The sequence below is a fragment of the Prionailurus bengalensis genome, chromosome X (genome assembly GCF_016509475.1).
Source record: "Prionailurus bengalensis isolate Pbe53 chromosome X, Fcat_Pben_1.1_paternal_pri, whole genome shotgun sequence".
Classification (NCBI taxonomy): domain Eukaryota; kingdom Metazoa; phylum Chordata; class Mammalia; order Carnivora; family Felidae; genus Prionailurus; species Prionailurus bengalensis.
In genome coordinates, this window is record NC_057361.1 from 60473075 (window position 1) to 60489754 (window position 16680).

Sequence of the window (16680 nt, forward strand, 5' to 3'; positions counted from 1 at the left end):
AGCAATCTCTAATGAGGTAGGAATGTGTTTTTTTTTTAATTGACATATAATTACCATACATTGTTATATTAGTTTCAGGCATACAATACAATGATTCAGTTGTTCTGTACATTCTCAGTACTCATCAAAGTAAGTGTACTCTTAATCCCCTTTACTCATTTTACCCATTCCCCACCCACATCCCCTCTGATATCCACCAGGTTTTTTTCTGTGTTTAACAGTCTGTTTTGGTTTGTCTCTTTTTTTCCATGTTCACTTGTTATGTTTCTTAAATTCCACATATGAGTGAAATCATACGGTATTCTTTCTATGACTTATTTCACTTAACATTATATCCTCTAGGTCTTTCCATGTTGTTGCAAATGGCAAGATTTCATTCTTTTTATGGCTGAGTAATATTCCTGAGAGAGAGAAAGAGAGAGAGACAGACAGAGAGAGAGAGAGAGAGAGAGAGAATGAGAGAGAGAGAGAGTGCTTCCTTAGCCATTCATCTATTGCTGGAAATGGGTGCTTCCATATCTTGGCTCTTGTAAATAATGCTACTATAAACATAGGGTGCATATATCTTTTCAAATTAGTGGTGGTTTTATTTTCTTTGGTCAAATACCTGCTAGTGGAATTACTAGATCATATGGTAATTCTATTTTTAATCTTGTGAGGAACCTCCACACTGTATTCCACAATGGCTGCACCAGTGTGCATTCCCACCAACAGTGCATAAGGGTTCCTTTTTCTGCATATCCTTTCCAAAACTTGTTATTTCTTCTCACTTTGATTTTAGCCACTCTGACAAGTGTAAACTAATATTTATTTTTTTTGTGTGCACAAAGTTTATTTTATTTTTTTTTTATTTTTTCAGTATATGAAATTTATTGTCAAATTGGTTTCCATACAACACCCAGTGCTCATCCCAAAAGGTGCCCTCTTCAATACCCATCACCCACCCTCCTCTACCTCCCACCCCCCATCAACTCTCAGTTCTCAGTTTTTAAGAGTCTCTTATGCTTTGGCTCTCTCCCACTCTAACCTCTTTTTTTTTCCCTTCCCCTCCCCTATGGGTTTCTGTTAAGTTTCTCAGGATCCACATAAGAGTGAAATCATATGGTATCTGTCTTTCTCTGTATGGCTTATTTCACTTAGCATCACACTCTCCAGTTCCATCCTGTTGCTACAAAGGGCCATATTTCGTTCTTTCTCATTGCCCTGTAGTACTCCATTGTGTATATAAACCACAATTTCTTTATCCATTCATCAGTTGATGGACATTTACGCTCTTTCCATAATTTGGCTATTGTTGAGAGTGCTGCTATAAACATTGGGGTACAAGTGCCCCTATGCATCAGTACTCCTGTATCCCTTGGATAAATTCCTAGCAGTGCTATTGCTGGGTCATAGGGTAGGTCTATTTTTAATTTTCTGAGGAACCTCCACACTGTTTTCCAGTGTGGCTGCACCAATTTGCATTCCCACCAACAGTGCAAGAGGGTTCCCGTTTCTCTACATCCTCTCCAGCATCTATAGTCTCCTGATTAGTTCATTTTAGCCACTCTGACTGGCGTGAGGTGATATCTGAGTGTGGTTTTGATTTGTATTTCCCTGATAAGGAGCGACGTTGAGCATCTTTTCATGTGCCTATTGGCCATCCGGATGTCTTCTTTAGAGAAGTGTCTATTCATGTTTTCTGCCCATTTCTTCACTGGGTTATTTGTTTTTCGGGTGTGGAGTTTGGTGAGCTCTTTATAGATTTTGGATACTAGCCCTTTGTCCGATATGTCATTTGCAAATATCTTTTCCCATTCCGTTGGTTGCCTTTTAGATTTGTTGGTTGTGTCCTTTGCTGTGCAGAAGCTTTTTATCTTCATAAGGTCCCAGTAGTTCATTTTTGCTTTTAATTCCCTTGCCTTTGGGGATGTGTCGAGTAAGAGATTGCTACGGCTGAGGTCAGAGAGGTCTTTTCCTGCTTTCTCCTCTAGGGTTTTGATGGTTTCCTGTCTCACATTCAGGTCCTTTATCCATTTTGAGTTCATTTTTGTGAATGGTGTGAGAAAGTGGTCTAGTTTCAACCTTCTGCATGTTGCTGTCCAGTTCTCCCAGCACCATTTGTTATAGAGACTGTCTTTTTCCATTGGATGTTCTTTCCTGCTTTGTCAAAGATGAGTTGGCCATACGTTTGTGGGTCTAGTTCTGGGGTTTCTATTCTATTCCATTGGTCTATGTGTCTGTTTTTGTGCCAATACCATGCTGTCTTGATGATGACAGCTTTGTAGTAGAGGCTAAAGTCTGGGATTGTGATGCCTCCTGCTTTGGTCTTCTTCTTCAAAATTCCTTTGGCTATTCGGGGCCTTTGTGGTTCCATATGAATTTTAGGATTGCTTGTTCTAGTTTCAAGAAGAATGATGGTGCAATTTTGCTTGGGATTGCATTGAATGTGTAGATAGCTTTGGGTAGTATTGACATTTTGACAATATTTGTTTTTCCAATCCATGAGCAGGGAATGTTTTTCCATTTCTTTATATCTTCTTCAATTACCTTCATAAGCTTTCTATAGTTTTCAGCATACAGATCTTTTCCATCTTTGGTTAGATTTATTCCTAGGTATTTTATGCTTCTTGGTGCAATTGTGAATGGGATCAGTTTTTTATTTGTCTTTCTGTTGCTTCATTGTTAGTGTATAAGAATGCAACTGATTTCTGTACATTGATTTTGTGTCCTGCAACTTTGCTGAATTCCTGTATCAGTTCTAGCAGACTTTTGGTGGAGTCTATCAGATTTTCCACGTATAGTATCATGTCATCTGCAAAAAGTGAAAGCTTGCTTTCATCTTTGCCAATTTTGATGCCTTTGATTTCCTTTTGTTGTCTGATTGCTGATGCTAGAACTTCCAACCCTATGTGAAACAACAGCGGTGAGAGTGGACATCCCTGTCGTGTTCCTGATCTCAGGGGGAAAGCTCTCAGTTTTTCCCCATTGAGGATGATGTTAGCTGTGGGCTTTTCATAAATGGCTTTTATGGTGTTTAAGTATGTTCCTTCTATCCCGACTTTCTCAAGGGTTTTTATTAAGAAAGGGTGCTGGATTTTGTCAAAGGCCTTTTCTGCATCGATTGATAGGATCATATGGTTCTTATCTTTTCTTTTATTAATGTGACGTATCACATTGATTGATTTGCGAATGTTGAACCAGCCCTGCATCCCAGGAATGAATCCCACTTGATCATGATGAATAATTCTTTTTATATGCCGTTGAATTCGATTTGCTAGTATCTTATTGAGAATTTTTGCATCCATATTCATCAGGGATATTGGCCTCTAGTTCTCTTTATTTCCTGGGTCTCTGTCTGGTTTAGGAATCAAAGTAATACTGGCTTCATAGAATGAGTCTGGAAGTTTTCCTTCCCTTTCTGTTTTTTGGAATAGCTTGAGAAGGATAGGTATTATCTCTGCTTTAAACATCTGGTAGAACTCCCCTGGGAAGCCATCTGGTCCTGGACTCTTATTTGTTGGGAGATTTTTGATAACCGATTCAATTTCTTTGCTGGTTATGGGTCTGTTCAAGCTATGGTTATGCTGTTCAAGCATATCATATCACTATGATATGTCGTGCAGAAGATCGATTCAAGTTACGTCTGAAGGGAGTTCTCTGTGCCTCTTGGATTTCAATGCCTTTTTCCTTCCCCAGTTCAGGGAAGTTCTCAGTATTATTTCTTCAACTACCCCTTCAGCACCTTTCCCTCTCTCTTCCTCCTCTGAGATACCAATTATGCGTATATTATTTCTTTTTAGTGTATCACTTAGTTCTCTAATTTTCCCCTCATACTCCTGGATTTTTTTTTCTCTCTTTTTCTCAGCTTCCTCTTCTTCCATAATTTTATCTTCTAGGTCACCTATTCTCTCCTCTGCCTCTTCAATCCGAGCTGGGGTGGGTAGGCAAGGTGCACGGGGGCAGAAGGGGCAGGCTTAGCTCGCTTCTCCTTAGGTGATCCACTTCAGGAGGGACCCTGTGGCAGCGGGAGGGAGTCAGACCTGCTGCCAGAGGCGTGGCTCCGCAGAAGCACAGCATTGGGTGTTTGCAGGGAGCAAGCAAGTTCCCTGGCAGGAACTGGTTCCCTTTGGGATTTTGGCTGGGGGATGGGAGAGGGAGATGGCGCTGGCTAGCGCCTTTGTTCCCCACCAAACTGACCTCTGTCGTCCCGGGGCTCAGCAACTCTCCCTCCCTTTGTCCTCCGGCCTTCCTGCTTTCCACGCAGAGCTGTTAACTTATGACCTCCCAGATGCTAAGTCCCGCTTGCTGTCGGAACACACTCCGTCCAGCCCCTCCGCTTTTGCAAGCCAGACTCGGGGGCTCTGCTTGGCCGGCGGGCTGCCCCTCCGCCCCGGGTCCCTCCTGCCAGTCCGTGCAGCGCGCACCGCTTCTCCACCCTTCCTACCCTCTTCTGTGGGCCTCTCGTCTGCGCTTGGCTCCGGTGACTCCGTTCTGCTAGTCTTCTGGTGGTTTCCTGAGTTATTTAGGCAGGTGTAGGTGGAATCTAAGTGATCAGCAGGACGCACGGTGAGCCCAGAGTCCTCCTACGCCGCTATCTTCTCGTAAAGTAATATTTCATTGTGTTTTTAATTTGTATTTCCCTGAAGATTAGTGATGTTAAGCATCTTTTCATGTGTCTGTTGATCATCTATATGTCTTTCATGTGTCTGTTGACCATCTAATGTCTATTCAGGTCCTCTGCGTATTTTTAATCTGATGATTTGTTTTCCTGGTGTTGAGTTGCAGAAGTTTTTACATATTTTGGATATTAACCCCTCATTGGATATATCATTTGCAAATATCTTCTCCCATTCAGTAGGTTGACTTTTAGTTTTGTTGACAATTTCCTTCACTGTGTAGAAACTTGTTATTTTGGTATAGTCCCAAAAGTTTAATTTTTCTTGTTTCCCTTACCAGAAAAGACATATCTAAAAACCTGTTTCCACGACCAATGTCAAAGAAATTACTGCCAACGTTTTCTTGTAGGAATTTTAAGGTCTCACATTTAGTTCTTTAATCCATTTTGAGTTTATTTTTATGTATGGTAGAAGTGGTCTAGTTTTGTTCTTTTGCATATAGCTGTCTAGTTTTCCCAGCACCATTTCTCAAAGAGTCTTTTCCCCATTTTATATTCTTGCCTCCTTTGTTGGAGATTAATTGACCATGCAAGCATGGGTTTATTTCTGGACTCTGGTTCTTTTCCATTGATCTATGTGTCTGTTTTTGTGCCAGTACAATACTGTTTTGATTACTACACCTTTGTAGCATATCTTGAAATCTGGGATTATGATGACTCCAGTTTTGTTCTTTTTCAATATTGCTTTGGCTACTTAGGGTCTTTTGTGGTTCCATACAAATTTTAAAATTATTTGTTCTGGCTCTGTGAAAAATGTTATTGGTATTTTCATAGAGATTGCATTAAATCTGTAGATTGCTTTGGAAACTACGGACATTTTAGCCATATTGGTTCTTCAAAGCTGAGCATGAAATATCTTACCATTTGTTTATGTCATCTTCAGATTTCTTTCATCAGTGTATCAGTTTTCTGAGTATAGGTCATTCACCTCCTGGGTTACATTTATTGCTAGCTATTTTATTCTTTTTGGTGTGATTATAAATGGCATTATTTTCTTAATTTATCCTTCTGTTACTTTCATTACTAGTGTACACATGCAACAGATTTCTGCTTATTAATTTTGTACCCAGTGACATTATTGAATTCATTGATCAGTTCTAGTAGTTTTTGGTGAAGTCTTTAGGGTTTCAGTATATATAGTAACGTATCATCTGCAAATAGGGCAAGTTTTAAGTCTTCCTTACCAATTTGGATGCCTTTTATTTCATATCTGATAGCTGCATGTAGAACTTCTAGTACTATGTTGAATAAAAGTGATGAGAATGGACCTTCTTGTCTTTCTTGTTCCTGATCTTAGAGGAAAAGCTCTTAGCTTTTCACCATTGAGGATGATATTAGCTGTAGACCTTTCATATATGGCCTTTATTATGTTGAGGTATATTTCCTCTAAACCTACTTTGTTGAGAATTTTTATCATGAGGGATGTTCTCCTTTATCAAATGCTTTTTCTGCATTTATTGAGATAATCATATAGTTTTTATCCTTTCTCTTGCTGATGTGATGGATCACCTTGAGTGATTTGCAAATATTGAACCACACTTACATCCCTGGAATAAATCCCAATTGATTGTGGTGAATGATTTTTTTATGGTATTGTTAGATCCAGTTTGCTAATAATTTTTTGAGGATTTTTTGCATAAATTTTCATCAAAGATACTGATTTCTTTTTGTTTTGTTTTGTTTTTTGTAGTGTCATTATCTGGTTTTGGTATCAGGGTAATGTTTGCCTTGTAGAATAAATTTGGAAACTTTCCTTCCTCTCCTATCTTTTGTAATACTTTGAGAAGAATAGTATTAGCTCTTCTTTAAATTTTTGGTAGAATTCACCTGTGAATCCATCTGGTCCTAGACTGTAGTGTATTGGAGGGTTTTTGGTTTTTTTTTGATTACTGATTCAATTTCATTGCCCATAATTGGTCTGCCAAATTTTCGATTCCTTCCTGCTTAAGTTTTGGAGAGTTATGTGTTTCTAGGAATTTTTCGATTTCTTCTAGGTTGTCCAATTTGTTGGCAAATAATTTTTCATAATATTCTCTTATAATTCTTTGTATTTCTGTGGTTTCAGTTGTTATTTCTTCTCTTCATTTCTGTCTTTATTTAATTGTACTCTCTCTCTTCCTTTTTCAATGAATGTGGGTAAAGGTTTATCAATTTTCTCGATATTTTCAAAGAACCAACCTTGATTTCAATGATCACTTCCATTATTTTTTTAGACTCTATTTTTTTTCACTTCTCTACTCTTTATTATTTCCTTCCTTCTACTGACTTTGGACCTTGTTCTTGTTTTTCCAGAACCTTTAGGTGTAAGATTATGTTGTTTATTTCAGATTTTCCTTATTTCTTGAAGTAGGCCTATAAGAGCTATAAACTTCCCTCTTAGAACAGCCTTTGCTGCATCCCAAAGATTTTGGACTATTACATTTTCATTTTCATTTCCTCAGTGTATGTTTTTATTTCCTCTTTGATTTCTTGGTTGACTCATTCAGTGTTTAGTAGCATGTTATTTAGCCTCCATGTATTTGTATTATTTCCAGATTTTTTTCTTGTGATTGGTTTCTAGTTTCATAACCTGTGATTAGAGAAGTTGCATGATATGATTTTAATCTTTTTTAATTTACTGAGACTACTTTGTAGCCTGCCATGTAATCTATTCTGGAGAACATTCCATATGCACTTGAAAAGAATGTGTTTTCTACTGTTTTGGGATAGAGTGTTTTGAATATCTGATAGGCCCATCTGGTCTGATGTGTCATTCAAAGCTATTGTTTCCTTACTGATTTTCTGTCTGGATGATCTATCCATTAATGTAAGGAAGGGGGTGTTATAGTCCCCACTATTGTATTACTGTCAGTGTCTTCCTTTGTGTCTGTTGATTGTTGCTTCATGTATTTAGGTTCCTCCACATTGGGTGCACAAATATTTACAATTGTTATATCATCTTGTTGCATTCCCTTAATCATTATGTAGTTTCCTTTTTTGTCTCTTGTTACAGTCTGTTTTACCATCTATTTTGTTCAATGTAAGTATTACTACTCCACCTTTCTTTTCATTTCCATTTGCATGGTAAATGTTTTTCCATTCCTCCACATTCAATATTCATGTGTCTCTAGGTCTAAAGCGAGTTTCTTGTAGGCAGCATATAGATGGGTCTCGATTTTTTATCCATTCAGTGACCCTGTGTCTTTTGATTGGAGCAGTTAGTCTATTTATATCCAAAGTAATTATTGATAACTATGTACTATTTATATCCAAAGTAATTATTGATAAATGTGTACTTACTGCCATTTTATTACTTGTTTTATTGTGGTTTTTGTAGTTCTCTGTTTCTTTTATTGCTTTCTTCCTTTGTGGTTTGGTGGCTATCTTTAGTGATATGCTTGGATTCTTTTCTTTTTGTTTTGTGTGTATCTATTATAGATGTTTGATTTGTGGTTACTGTTAGGTTCATATATAACATATACATAGCAGTCTGTATTAAGTTAATGTTTGCTTAAGTTTGAAGCCATTTTATTTATTTATTTTTTCAATATATGACGTTTATTGTCAAATTGGTTTCCATACAACACCCAGTGCTCATCCCAAAAGGTGCCCTCCTCAATACCCATCACCCACCCTCCCCTCCCTCCCACCCCCCATCAACCCTCAGTTTGTTCTCAGTTTTTAAGAGTCTCTTATGCTTTGGCTCTCTTCCACTCTAACCTCTTTTTTTTTCCTTCCCCTCCCCCATGGGTTTCTGTTAAGTTTCTCAAGCTCCACATAAGAGTGAAACCATATGGTGTCTGTCTTTCTCTGTATGGCTTATTTCACTTAGCATAACATTCTCCAGTTCCATCCATGTTGCTACAAAGGGCCATATTTCATTGTTTCTCATTGCCACGTAGTATTCCATTGTGTATATAAACCACAATTTCTGTATCCATTCATCAGTTGATGGACATTTAGGCTCTTTCCATAATTTGGCTATTGTTGAGAGTGCTGCTATGAACATTGGGGTACAAGTGCCCCTATGCATCAGTACTCCTGTATCCCTTGGGTAAATTCCTAGCAATGCTATTGCTGAGTCATAGGGTAGGTCTATTTTTAATTTTTTGAGGAACCTCCACACTGTTTTCCAGTGTGGCTGCACCAATTTGCATTCCCACCAACAGTGCAAGAGGGTTCCCGTTTCTCCACATCCTCTCCAGCATCTATAGTCTCCTGATTTGTTTATTTTGGCCACTCTGACTGGCGTGAGGTGATATCTGAGTGTGGTTTTGATTTGTGTTTACCTGATGAGGAGTGACGTTGAGCATCTTTTGAAGCCATTTTAATAGCAGTAAATCTTTACTCCTCCCCCCATGTTTTATGTATATGATGTCATATTTTACATCTTGTGATTTTGTGAATCCCTTGACTGATTTTTATTGATAATATTGATTTTACTGTTTTTGTCCTTCAACCTCCATAGTGGTTAAAATACTTTTATTATGTTTGTATTTACCTGTGAAATTTTTTCCATTCACAATTTTCTTACTCCTGATAATGGCCTTTTCTTTCCATTCAAAGAATTCCCTTTAATGTTTCTTGTCAGGCTGGTTTCTTTGTAATGAATGAACATCTTTGAGTTTTGTTTGTCTAGGAAACTGTCTCCTTCTATTCTACATGATATCCTTGCTGGGTAAAGTATTCTTGGTTGCAGATTTTTTCCTTTCAGCACTTTGAATATATCATGCCACTCCCTTCTGGCCTGCAAAGTTTCTGCTGAAAAATCAGCTGATAGCATTATGGGGTTCCTCTTGTATATAGCTCTTTTCTCTTTCTTTTAAAATTCTCTCTTTGTCACTGGTTTTTATCATTTTAATCATTATGTGTCTTGGTGTGCACCTCCTTTGGTTGATTTTGTTTGGGACTCTCTATGCCTCCTGGATCTGGGTATCTGTTTCCTTCCCTAGATTTAGGAAGATTTTAGCTATTATTTCTTCAAAGAAGTTTTCTGCCCCCTTGTCTCTCTTTTCGCCTTCTGGAGTCCCTATAATGTAAATGTTATTATACTTGATGATGTCACTGAGTTCTCTTAACCTATTCTCATTGTTATTTTTTTTTCTTTTTGCTGGGCACCTTGGTTGCTTTCCATTATTCTGTCTTCCAGGTCGCTGATAAATTCTTCTGTCTCTAATCTGCTGTTGATTCCCTCTAGTGTATTTTTATTTCAGTTATTGAGTTTTTCATTTCTGATTAGTTCTTCTTTTGGTTCTGATTGGTTCATTTCTGATTGGTTCTATCTCTTTGTTGAAGGTCTCACTGAAATCCTCCACTCTTTTCTCAAGTCCAGTAGATATTTTTATGACCATTACTTTGAACTGTTTGTCAGGCTTATTGCTTATCTCCTTTCATTTAGCTCTTTTGTCCTGTTTTTTCATTTAGGACATATTCCTCTGTCTCCTCATTTTGTCTCTCTGTATTTATTTCTGTGCATTAGGAAAATTAGTTATGTCTCCTGATCTTGAAAGTAGTGGCCTTATGAAGAAGAGGTCCTGTTGTGCTTGGTAGCAATGTCCCCTGTTTACCAGAACCAGGTACTTCAGGGGTCTCTCCTATGTGGACTGTGTGCAACCTACTGTTGTTTGTGGCTGGATGAGCAGCATTTGCCTTCAGTCCACTTGGCCACAGTGGCCCACTTTGCCTGTTGTGGGCACACAGAGAGCAAGGTGTGGTCCCTATGCTGTTAAAGGACCAGTCTGGAGCTACCCTGGGCTTATAGTTGGTTGGTGTCACCAGTAAAACCAGAAATCTGCCCTCAGCTTGTTTGCTGGTATTGTGATCACACCAAACTTCAGGACACTCTCCCTTTGTTATCCCTGGAGAGGCTTTTGTTGGTAGGAGGAGCCTGCATTCAAACCAAATGCCTGCTCCAGTCCATGTGTTGGGGCTGCAATGACCACAGACTACAGGACTCTCTCTCTGTGCTGCTCCTTGACAGGTTTCTGTTGGTGAGCGGGGCCAGCAGTCAGATCACATGCCTATTCCTGGTTCATCTGCTGGGGCTGCAGAGGCACTGATCAACAGAGCCCTCTTTCTTTCTTGCCAGTTACAAGGTTTGGCTGCTGGGGCTACATTTGAACTGGTGTGTGGTTATCTTTCCCTCTCCTCAAGCAGGAGTCATTTTGGAGTGCAGGTGGTCCCTTCCAGGGCTGCTTACAGGATAAAATGTGGCAGGAGCTGCTTTGGAGAGTAGCCCACCTAGTGGGGCAGGTTGGATGGGGGTAGATCCACAGGAGAACACAGGGGCAGGGTGCATGGTGTTAGTAAGGTAGGTAGAGGACGTTCTCACTGGTTCCCACAGGTGTCCTGCTATCTAGGCTGGGGATAGGGTGGGGGTGGGGATGGCACCCACCAGCTCTTTTGTTCTTGGAGAAGTCTCCTAAAGATCCCTGCCTCAGATTAGTAAATAAATCTCCTTCCTGTACATCGCAGGTGCTTTTCAAACTTCTGTTTCAATGCTTTATCTCAACAGGATTTTTTGTTATGCTATGTTTGTCTCTTTAAGGGCAGGAAGTCAGTTTCCTATTGTTTTCTGGTTCCCTCAGAGCTAAGCCTGCTGATTTTTAAAGTACCCGGAATTAAGCCCCACTGTGTTTCAAAGCCAAATATTATGGGGGCTTCTTGTCTTGCCAGTGTAGTTCCCTGTGTCTGAGGTGTTTAGTATGGGTTCTGCTCCTCTCCCTTCTCAGTGCTTGTGGTGTCCCTTCCATTTGTGGTTAGTTTCACTGGGAGTTTGGTTCCTGACCATGTCTCTGCCCTTCCTACCCTTTCCAAGTGTGACCTCTTCTCTACAGTTAACTGTGGAAAGTTTGTTGTGCCAATCTTCTGGTTGTTTTCTGTGTTCGTTGCACTGATATGGCTGTTATCTAGGTGTATCTGTGCGATGAAGAGGGCATAGGATCCTCCTACTCCGCCATCCTCCCAGACTCTAAATCAGGAACATATTATTGACATTGCATTACATCTAAAAGTGTTCAGAGAAGATATGGAAATAGAGCTCTAGTTTAAAATGTATAATATCTCCTTTTAAAAATGAAATGTGTCTATTTTTGTGTTAAACAGTAAGAATTTACTCTTTGTGGAATAATGAATTAAATTACATCTTTTTGACTAGTGATGAGGTTACTGTTTAACTAAATGTAACTTAAATGAAGTATGTTCCTTGCTCTGTTATATATTTGTCATGTTATTGATTGGTGAGTTAGTAGATAGTTGCAAATATATATTTAATACTAGAGTCAGTTTCTCAAACAGCACATGAAATTTGCCATAAAAATTCATGTACAGGGGTATAGCATCTTATTTTCAAGTTTGGCTATATTCTATGTCTATGTATAGATTTAAAGAAAATGTTATTATGAGAATATTACGTTCTCATTACATTATGTACTGATACCTGGAAAAGTAATTAAGTATTTTTAATGAAATTAAGGCCTTTTTACAGTTGCTAATTAATTTTCTCAACTATTTTAACAATAGAATTTGTTTTAAAATACATTTTAAATACACAAAGTATATGTGCAGATGTGTACCTTGCTACTAGCTGCCAAGCATAGAGAATCTTTGTGTTTAAGATGGGCTTGTGTCCCAGAAAAGGAGCTATTAGCATAAATGATACAAGGATTACATGGTATTCCCACATAGAGTTTTAATAGGACATTGGATTCCTGACATGTCTTTAATGTGACCATAAGACCAAAGTGCCATAAACCAGTTGAAACAAACAGTGTAACAGCTTATTATTTACCAAACTTTAATTAAATACCTGCTAGATTACATGATGCTACTAATAAGCAAAATGGAAGATAACAAAATAAATAAGCCATAGTTTCTGTTTTCAAAGAGCTTAATACAATACAGAAAGAACTTAGGGATCAGAATTTGAATTTTGGTCCTCCCCATCTTATTAGAGACATGACTTGGGGCAAAGACATTTAATTAGTTTTTGGAAAAAAAATTTCTGAGTGTCAGCTTCTTTGTTTATAAGAGGGGGATGACAATACCCTTCTTGCAGGGTTGTAAACTTTAGAAGTAATGTATTTATGTAGCACAGTGTCTATCTAGCCCATGGTAAGTGGATAGTTAATGGTAACTGTTACCATTATTGGCTACCTCACCAGGAGTTCCTAATAAATATTCCTGTTTTTTTTTTTTCATTTTTGCTTACAACCCATCATCCACTAATATTCTGTTTCATTCCATTCCATACACTCTACTCTACTCTACTCTACTCTACTCTACTCTATTCTACTCTACTATAAAATTGTAGTCACCATGATATATCATCTAAGATGCAGAAAGTGACCTTTGTTATCCCTACTGAAATCAATCAGTAGGTGAATGATGGCTCATAGAATTCATCTTGACTTCTTAAAACAGACTTCAGTGGGCTTACTTGAAAAGAGAGCTTTCAAGACTGAGACCTGTTTTTTTGAAAATTAATTGAGCATTTGTTTACATGAAAACCATTCCTAAAGATCAAACTTTGAGTATCTGAATACTAACTGATCATAAGTTTTCAAACTATAGTTCCAAAAGTTATTCACTTTTGTTAGGAAAATTCTCATATATACATAAAAGTAGAAAGAATAGTATAATCCACTCCTACATACTACCAATCAGCCAGTTCTAATAGTTATCGACTGAAATGGGGTTTAACAGAAACATTTCAATCAAAAATTTTGGTTCCATGGGGTGCCTGGGTGGCTCAGTTGGTTGAACTTCCGACTTCGGCTCAGGTCATGATCTCACAGCTCATGAGTTCAAGCCCCGCATCGGGCTCTGTGCTGACAGCTTAGAGCCTAGAGCCTGCTTCAGATTCTGTGTCTCCCTCTCTCTGCCCCTAAACCACTTTTATTCTGTCTCTGTCTCTGTCTCTCTCAAAAACAAATAAACATTAAAAAATTTTTGGTTCGGTTTGTGTTATTATTTAATCCCATAATGTGCATGGATCTAGTTAGAATCCTACTTTAAGATTTGCACCTTAAGTTTCTTTTACTATTAATTCAGATTAATAGTTAAACATTTATATTCTGTAAGTATCACAGTTATTTTTAGGACACATTTTTAAATCACAGCATCAAAATAGAAGTGCATGGCTTTGTAACTTAGGGAAGGGGTAAAAAGTTAAATATGCTGCGTAGAATATATTTTTTTGTTTGTTTTTAAGGTTTGGCTTGAGCAACAAGTTTGATACTGAATTTCCCTCCGTTCTAACAGGGAAGGTAAGTGGGAGTTTGCTTTGAACTTTTTGATTCTAAAAGCATTGTTTTATAGCTTATTCAGTGTTATGATAAATGCTTTGGCTCACAGGTAATGAAGTCTAATAACAAGGCCAGAGTACCTGGAGACTGTGTCATTAGTGACTGAAAGCTGTCACCATGACTACTAGTCTATCTTGTTCATTGTCTCTTAATGCCAGCCATTATTTATTTATTTATTTTTCCCAGTTTTGCCTTTATTCTCAGCACTAGTAGCTATAATTCTTCTCATTTATGTCAGTAATCCCAATGTTTTTAGAGTTAACTAAGTTATCATTGTTTAACTTTGTATCACTCTATTATTTTTAAAGTGTCCTGCAGTATGATTTGTTACTATCAAAAGAATCAGATGTTTGGTTAGACATTTTTCTGCCTTTTAGATAGTTTGAGTTTCTAAAATTGGACTCACTGCAATAAATTACTACCTTTCGGTTCCCTGGCTTTTCTACATTCAGTAGTATGTTCAAGCTTGAGGCTCAGTATTCAAAGACTTCCTAGGATTTAAAACTATGTTTAGAAAGTCCTCTTATAATAGTAATGCTAACTTGTAGGTCCAAAGGAAAAGGCTCTAACGCAAAAAGTTATTTTCACATTTGTTACTGGAGGGAATGTAGATGAAAGAGAAAGGCAATTATATCACAAAATACTCAATAATTTCCAAATGGTTAATAGCTGAATGCTTGATAGCTAAAATGATGATTTGGGGTTAAAAATAAACTAAGTTTTATATTTTGAAGCCTGTGATTATTGTTCTGTTCAGTTTTAGTACTAGAACAATGCTGTTTGTCAGTGTAGATTTGGGTCAGATTTAAAATCATTCAATTCTCTAAAGGGCTTTTATTGTTAATTTGTATTTTTATTGTTAATTTTTCTCATATTGTTAACGAGAAGAGCAAGGTGCAAATCAGTGTCTACAGTGTGTGTAATAAAGGAGAGAAATAAGCACATTGATAATTGTATAGAGAAATTCTAGAAGGGTACACAAGGAACTAAATAAAAGTGGTTACTTTGATGGGAGAAAGGGAATGAGATGGATGGAGGCAAGGGTAAGGATCAGACTATTTTTCGAGTATCTTTTAGTGTTGTTTTGATTTTTGAACTATGTTACTATATTACCTATTCAAACCCTAACTTACTTTAATTTGTCCTCTCATTCTAAACTCTCTGAGAACAGGATACAATACATCGAATATTGGCTGCTTTTAATCATGATACGTTTTCCAGCTGCTTACTTTTCACTTTTGGCTGAATCCCAGTCTTCTCCCCAGCCTTATTAGAAGGTGGACGGGGAGAGAAAGACAGCAGACCTATTTCTTTCTTCAAGGGTTATCACTAAAATTGTAAGAAATTCTATTTTATTTAACCCTGAAAGGTATTTTATACTTTATTTTCTTCCTTTACCCGCTGAAAAATGGGAGCTAGCGAGAGATGGTATAGACTGGTTAAACTTTGACATCAGATCTGGGTTGGAATACAAGTCTATCACTGGCTTTGTTGCCTTGGGCAAGCCACTTCTCTGAGCTTTAGTTCTTAACGTGAAAAATAGAGATGATGATAATAGTACCTCAGTTCTTGTCATAAGGAATAATTGAAAGAGCATATATAAAACTTCTAGTATGTCAGGTACTTATTAGCTTCCCAATGTAAGTTTGTGGTTGTTGTTGACCAGTTTTTAGCAGTGTATCCCAATTTCAAACCTGATTATTTATTTCTCCATTTTTTTCTTACCAACTTTCAATTTTTAACTGCTTTTGCTACTTTTACATTCTTTATTTGAATAATAGTTTATTCACTGGTCCCACTAATAATCTGCCCTTTTAACTGTTGACTTTTTCTATTTCTCCTGAGGTATCAAAATTAAGCCGGTGGAAATAGTCCCTAGCCAAGTTAACAGAAAATATGTGTCCTTTTACCTTTTTAGGATAAAAGAGCCCTTTGGTTTGAGGTTTTGGCCTCACTCTCTAGAATGTTCTACCTTCCTATCCTGATCATTTAGAATAATTTGCCAATTGAAGCAGCAGTTCAAACTTAGATTTGTTTTATATGAACTAATCATAAATGTTTTCTCTAAAAAATAGCTGTGGAAAAATCTCTTGAATAATAATGTATTTGTGGAAAGATGACAAATTCAATATTAAAAAACTGTGAATTAAAACATCTCCAATGGAAAACTTGTTCTTTATGTTTCTCTGGTGTTGCTGCATGTGTTGTCTGGGCAGTTACATCCAGTTTTATTACTGGTTTGGTTTTTAAAAGCTTGAATTACAAGTCAAAGGAATTATAGAAGATGAATAATCAAAAATATATCAGAGAATGGAGTTCCCAGGCACAAAATTAATCCATCTTTGAAATTGGCCAGTTTTACGTGCTCAAGCAATCTTCTGAATATTTCTTTACACTTCATTTTTTTCCAAGCCTTCTAAAACTACAAACTCCGCCATCGCAAAAGATAGTCTAGTTTTTCTTCTTTAAAACTAGAGTAAGAATGTTAAGCTGCTTTTAGTATTCATTTACAAAACCTAAATGATCTGGACATGAGCAGTTCTTAAAGATATCCTCTCTTTTCAGGTGACCGTTTTTGTAGCACATATCAGTGATTGGATATTTATTCTAGTGTGCATTATTTAAAACATCCAAGATTTCTCATATATTAGATGAGGTATAAGTGATACTGTGATGTTTTTTTCTTGGTTTAGTTTTTGGTGATGAAAACAACAATAAAAGAAATCCTGAAAGTCTGAT

General features: G+C 37.3%; 1 protein-coding gene across 3 annotated transcripts in view; it reads left to right on the forward strand.

Moving 5' to 3' along the window:
* The window catches only part of CHIC1 (cysteine rich hydrophobic domain 1), an 81432-nt gene that overhangs the window by 8320 nt on the left and 56432 nt on the right, over window positions 1-16680 (forward strand). For all 3 annotated transcript variants that reach the window (XM_043569873.1, XM_043569875.1, XM_043569874.1), the window contains exon 2: window positions 13848-13902. In XM_043569873.1, coding sequence (XP_043425808.1) covers window positions 13848-13902 — 55 coding nt within the window. The remainder of the gene's footprint in view (window positions 1-13847; window positions 13903-16680) is intronic.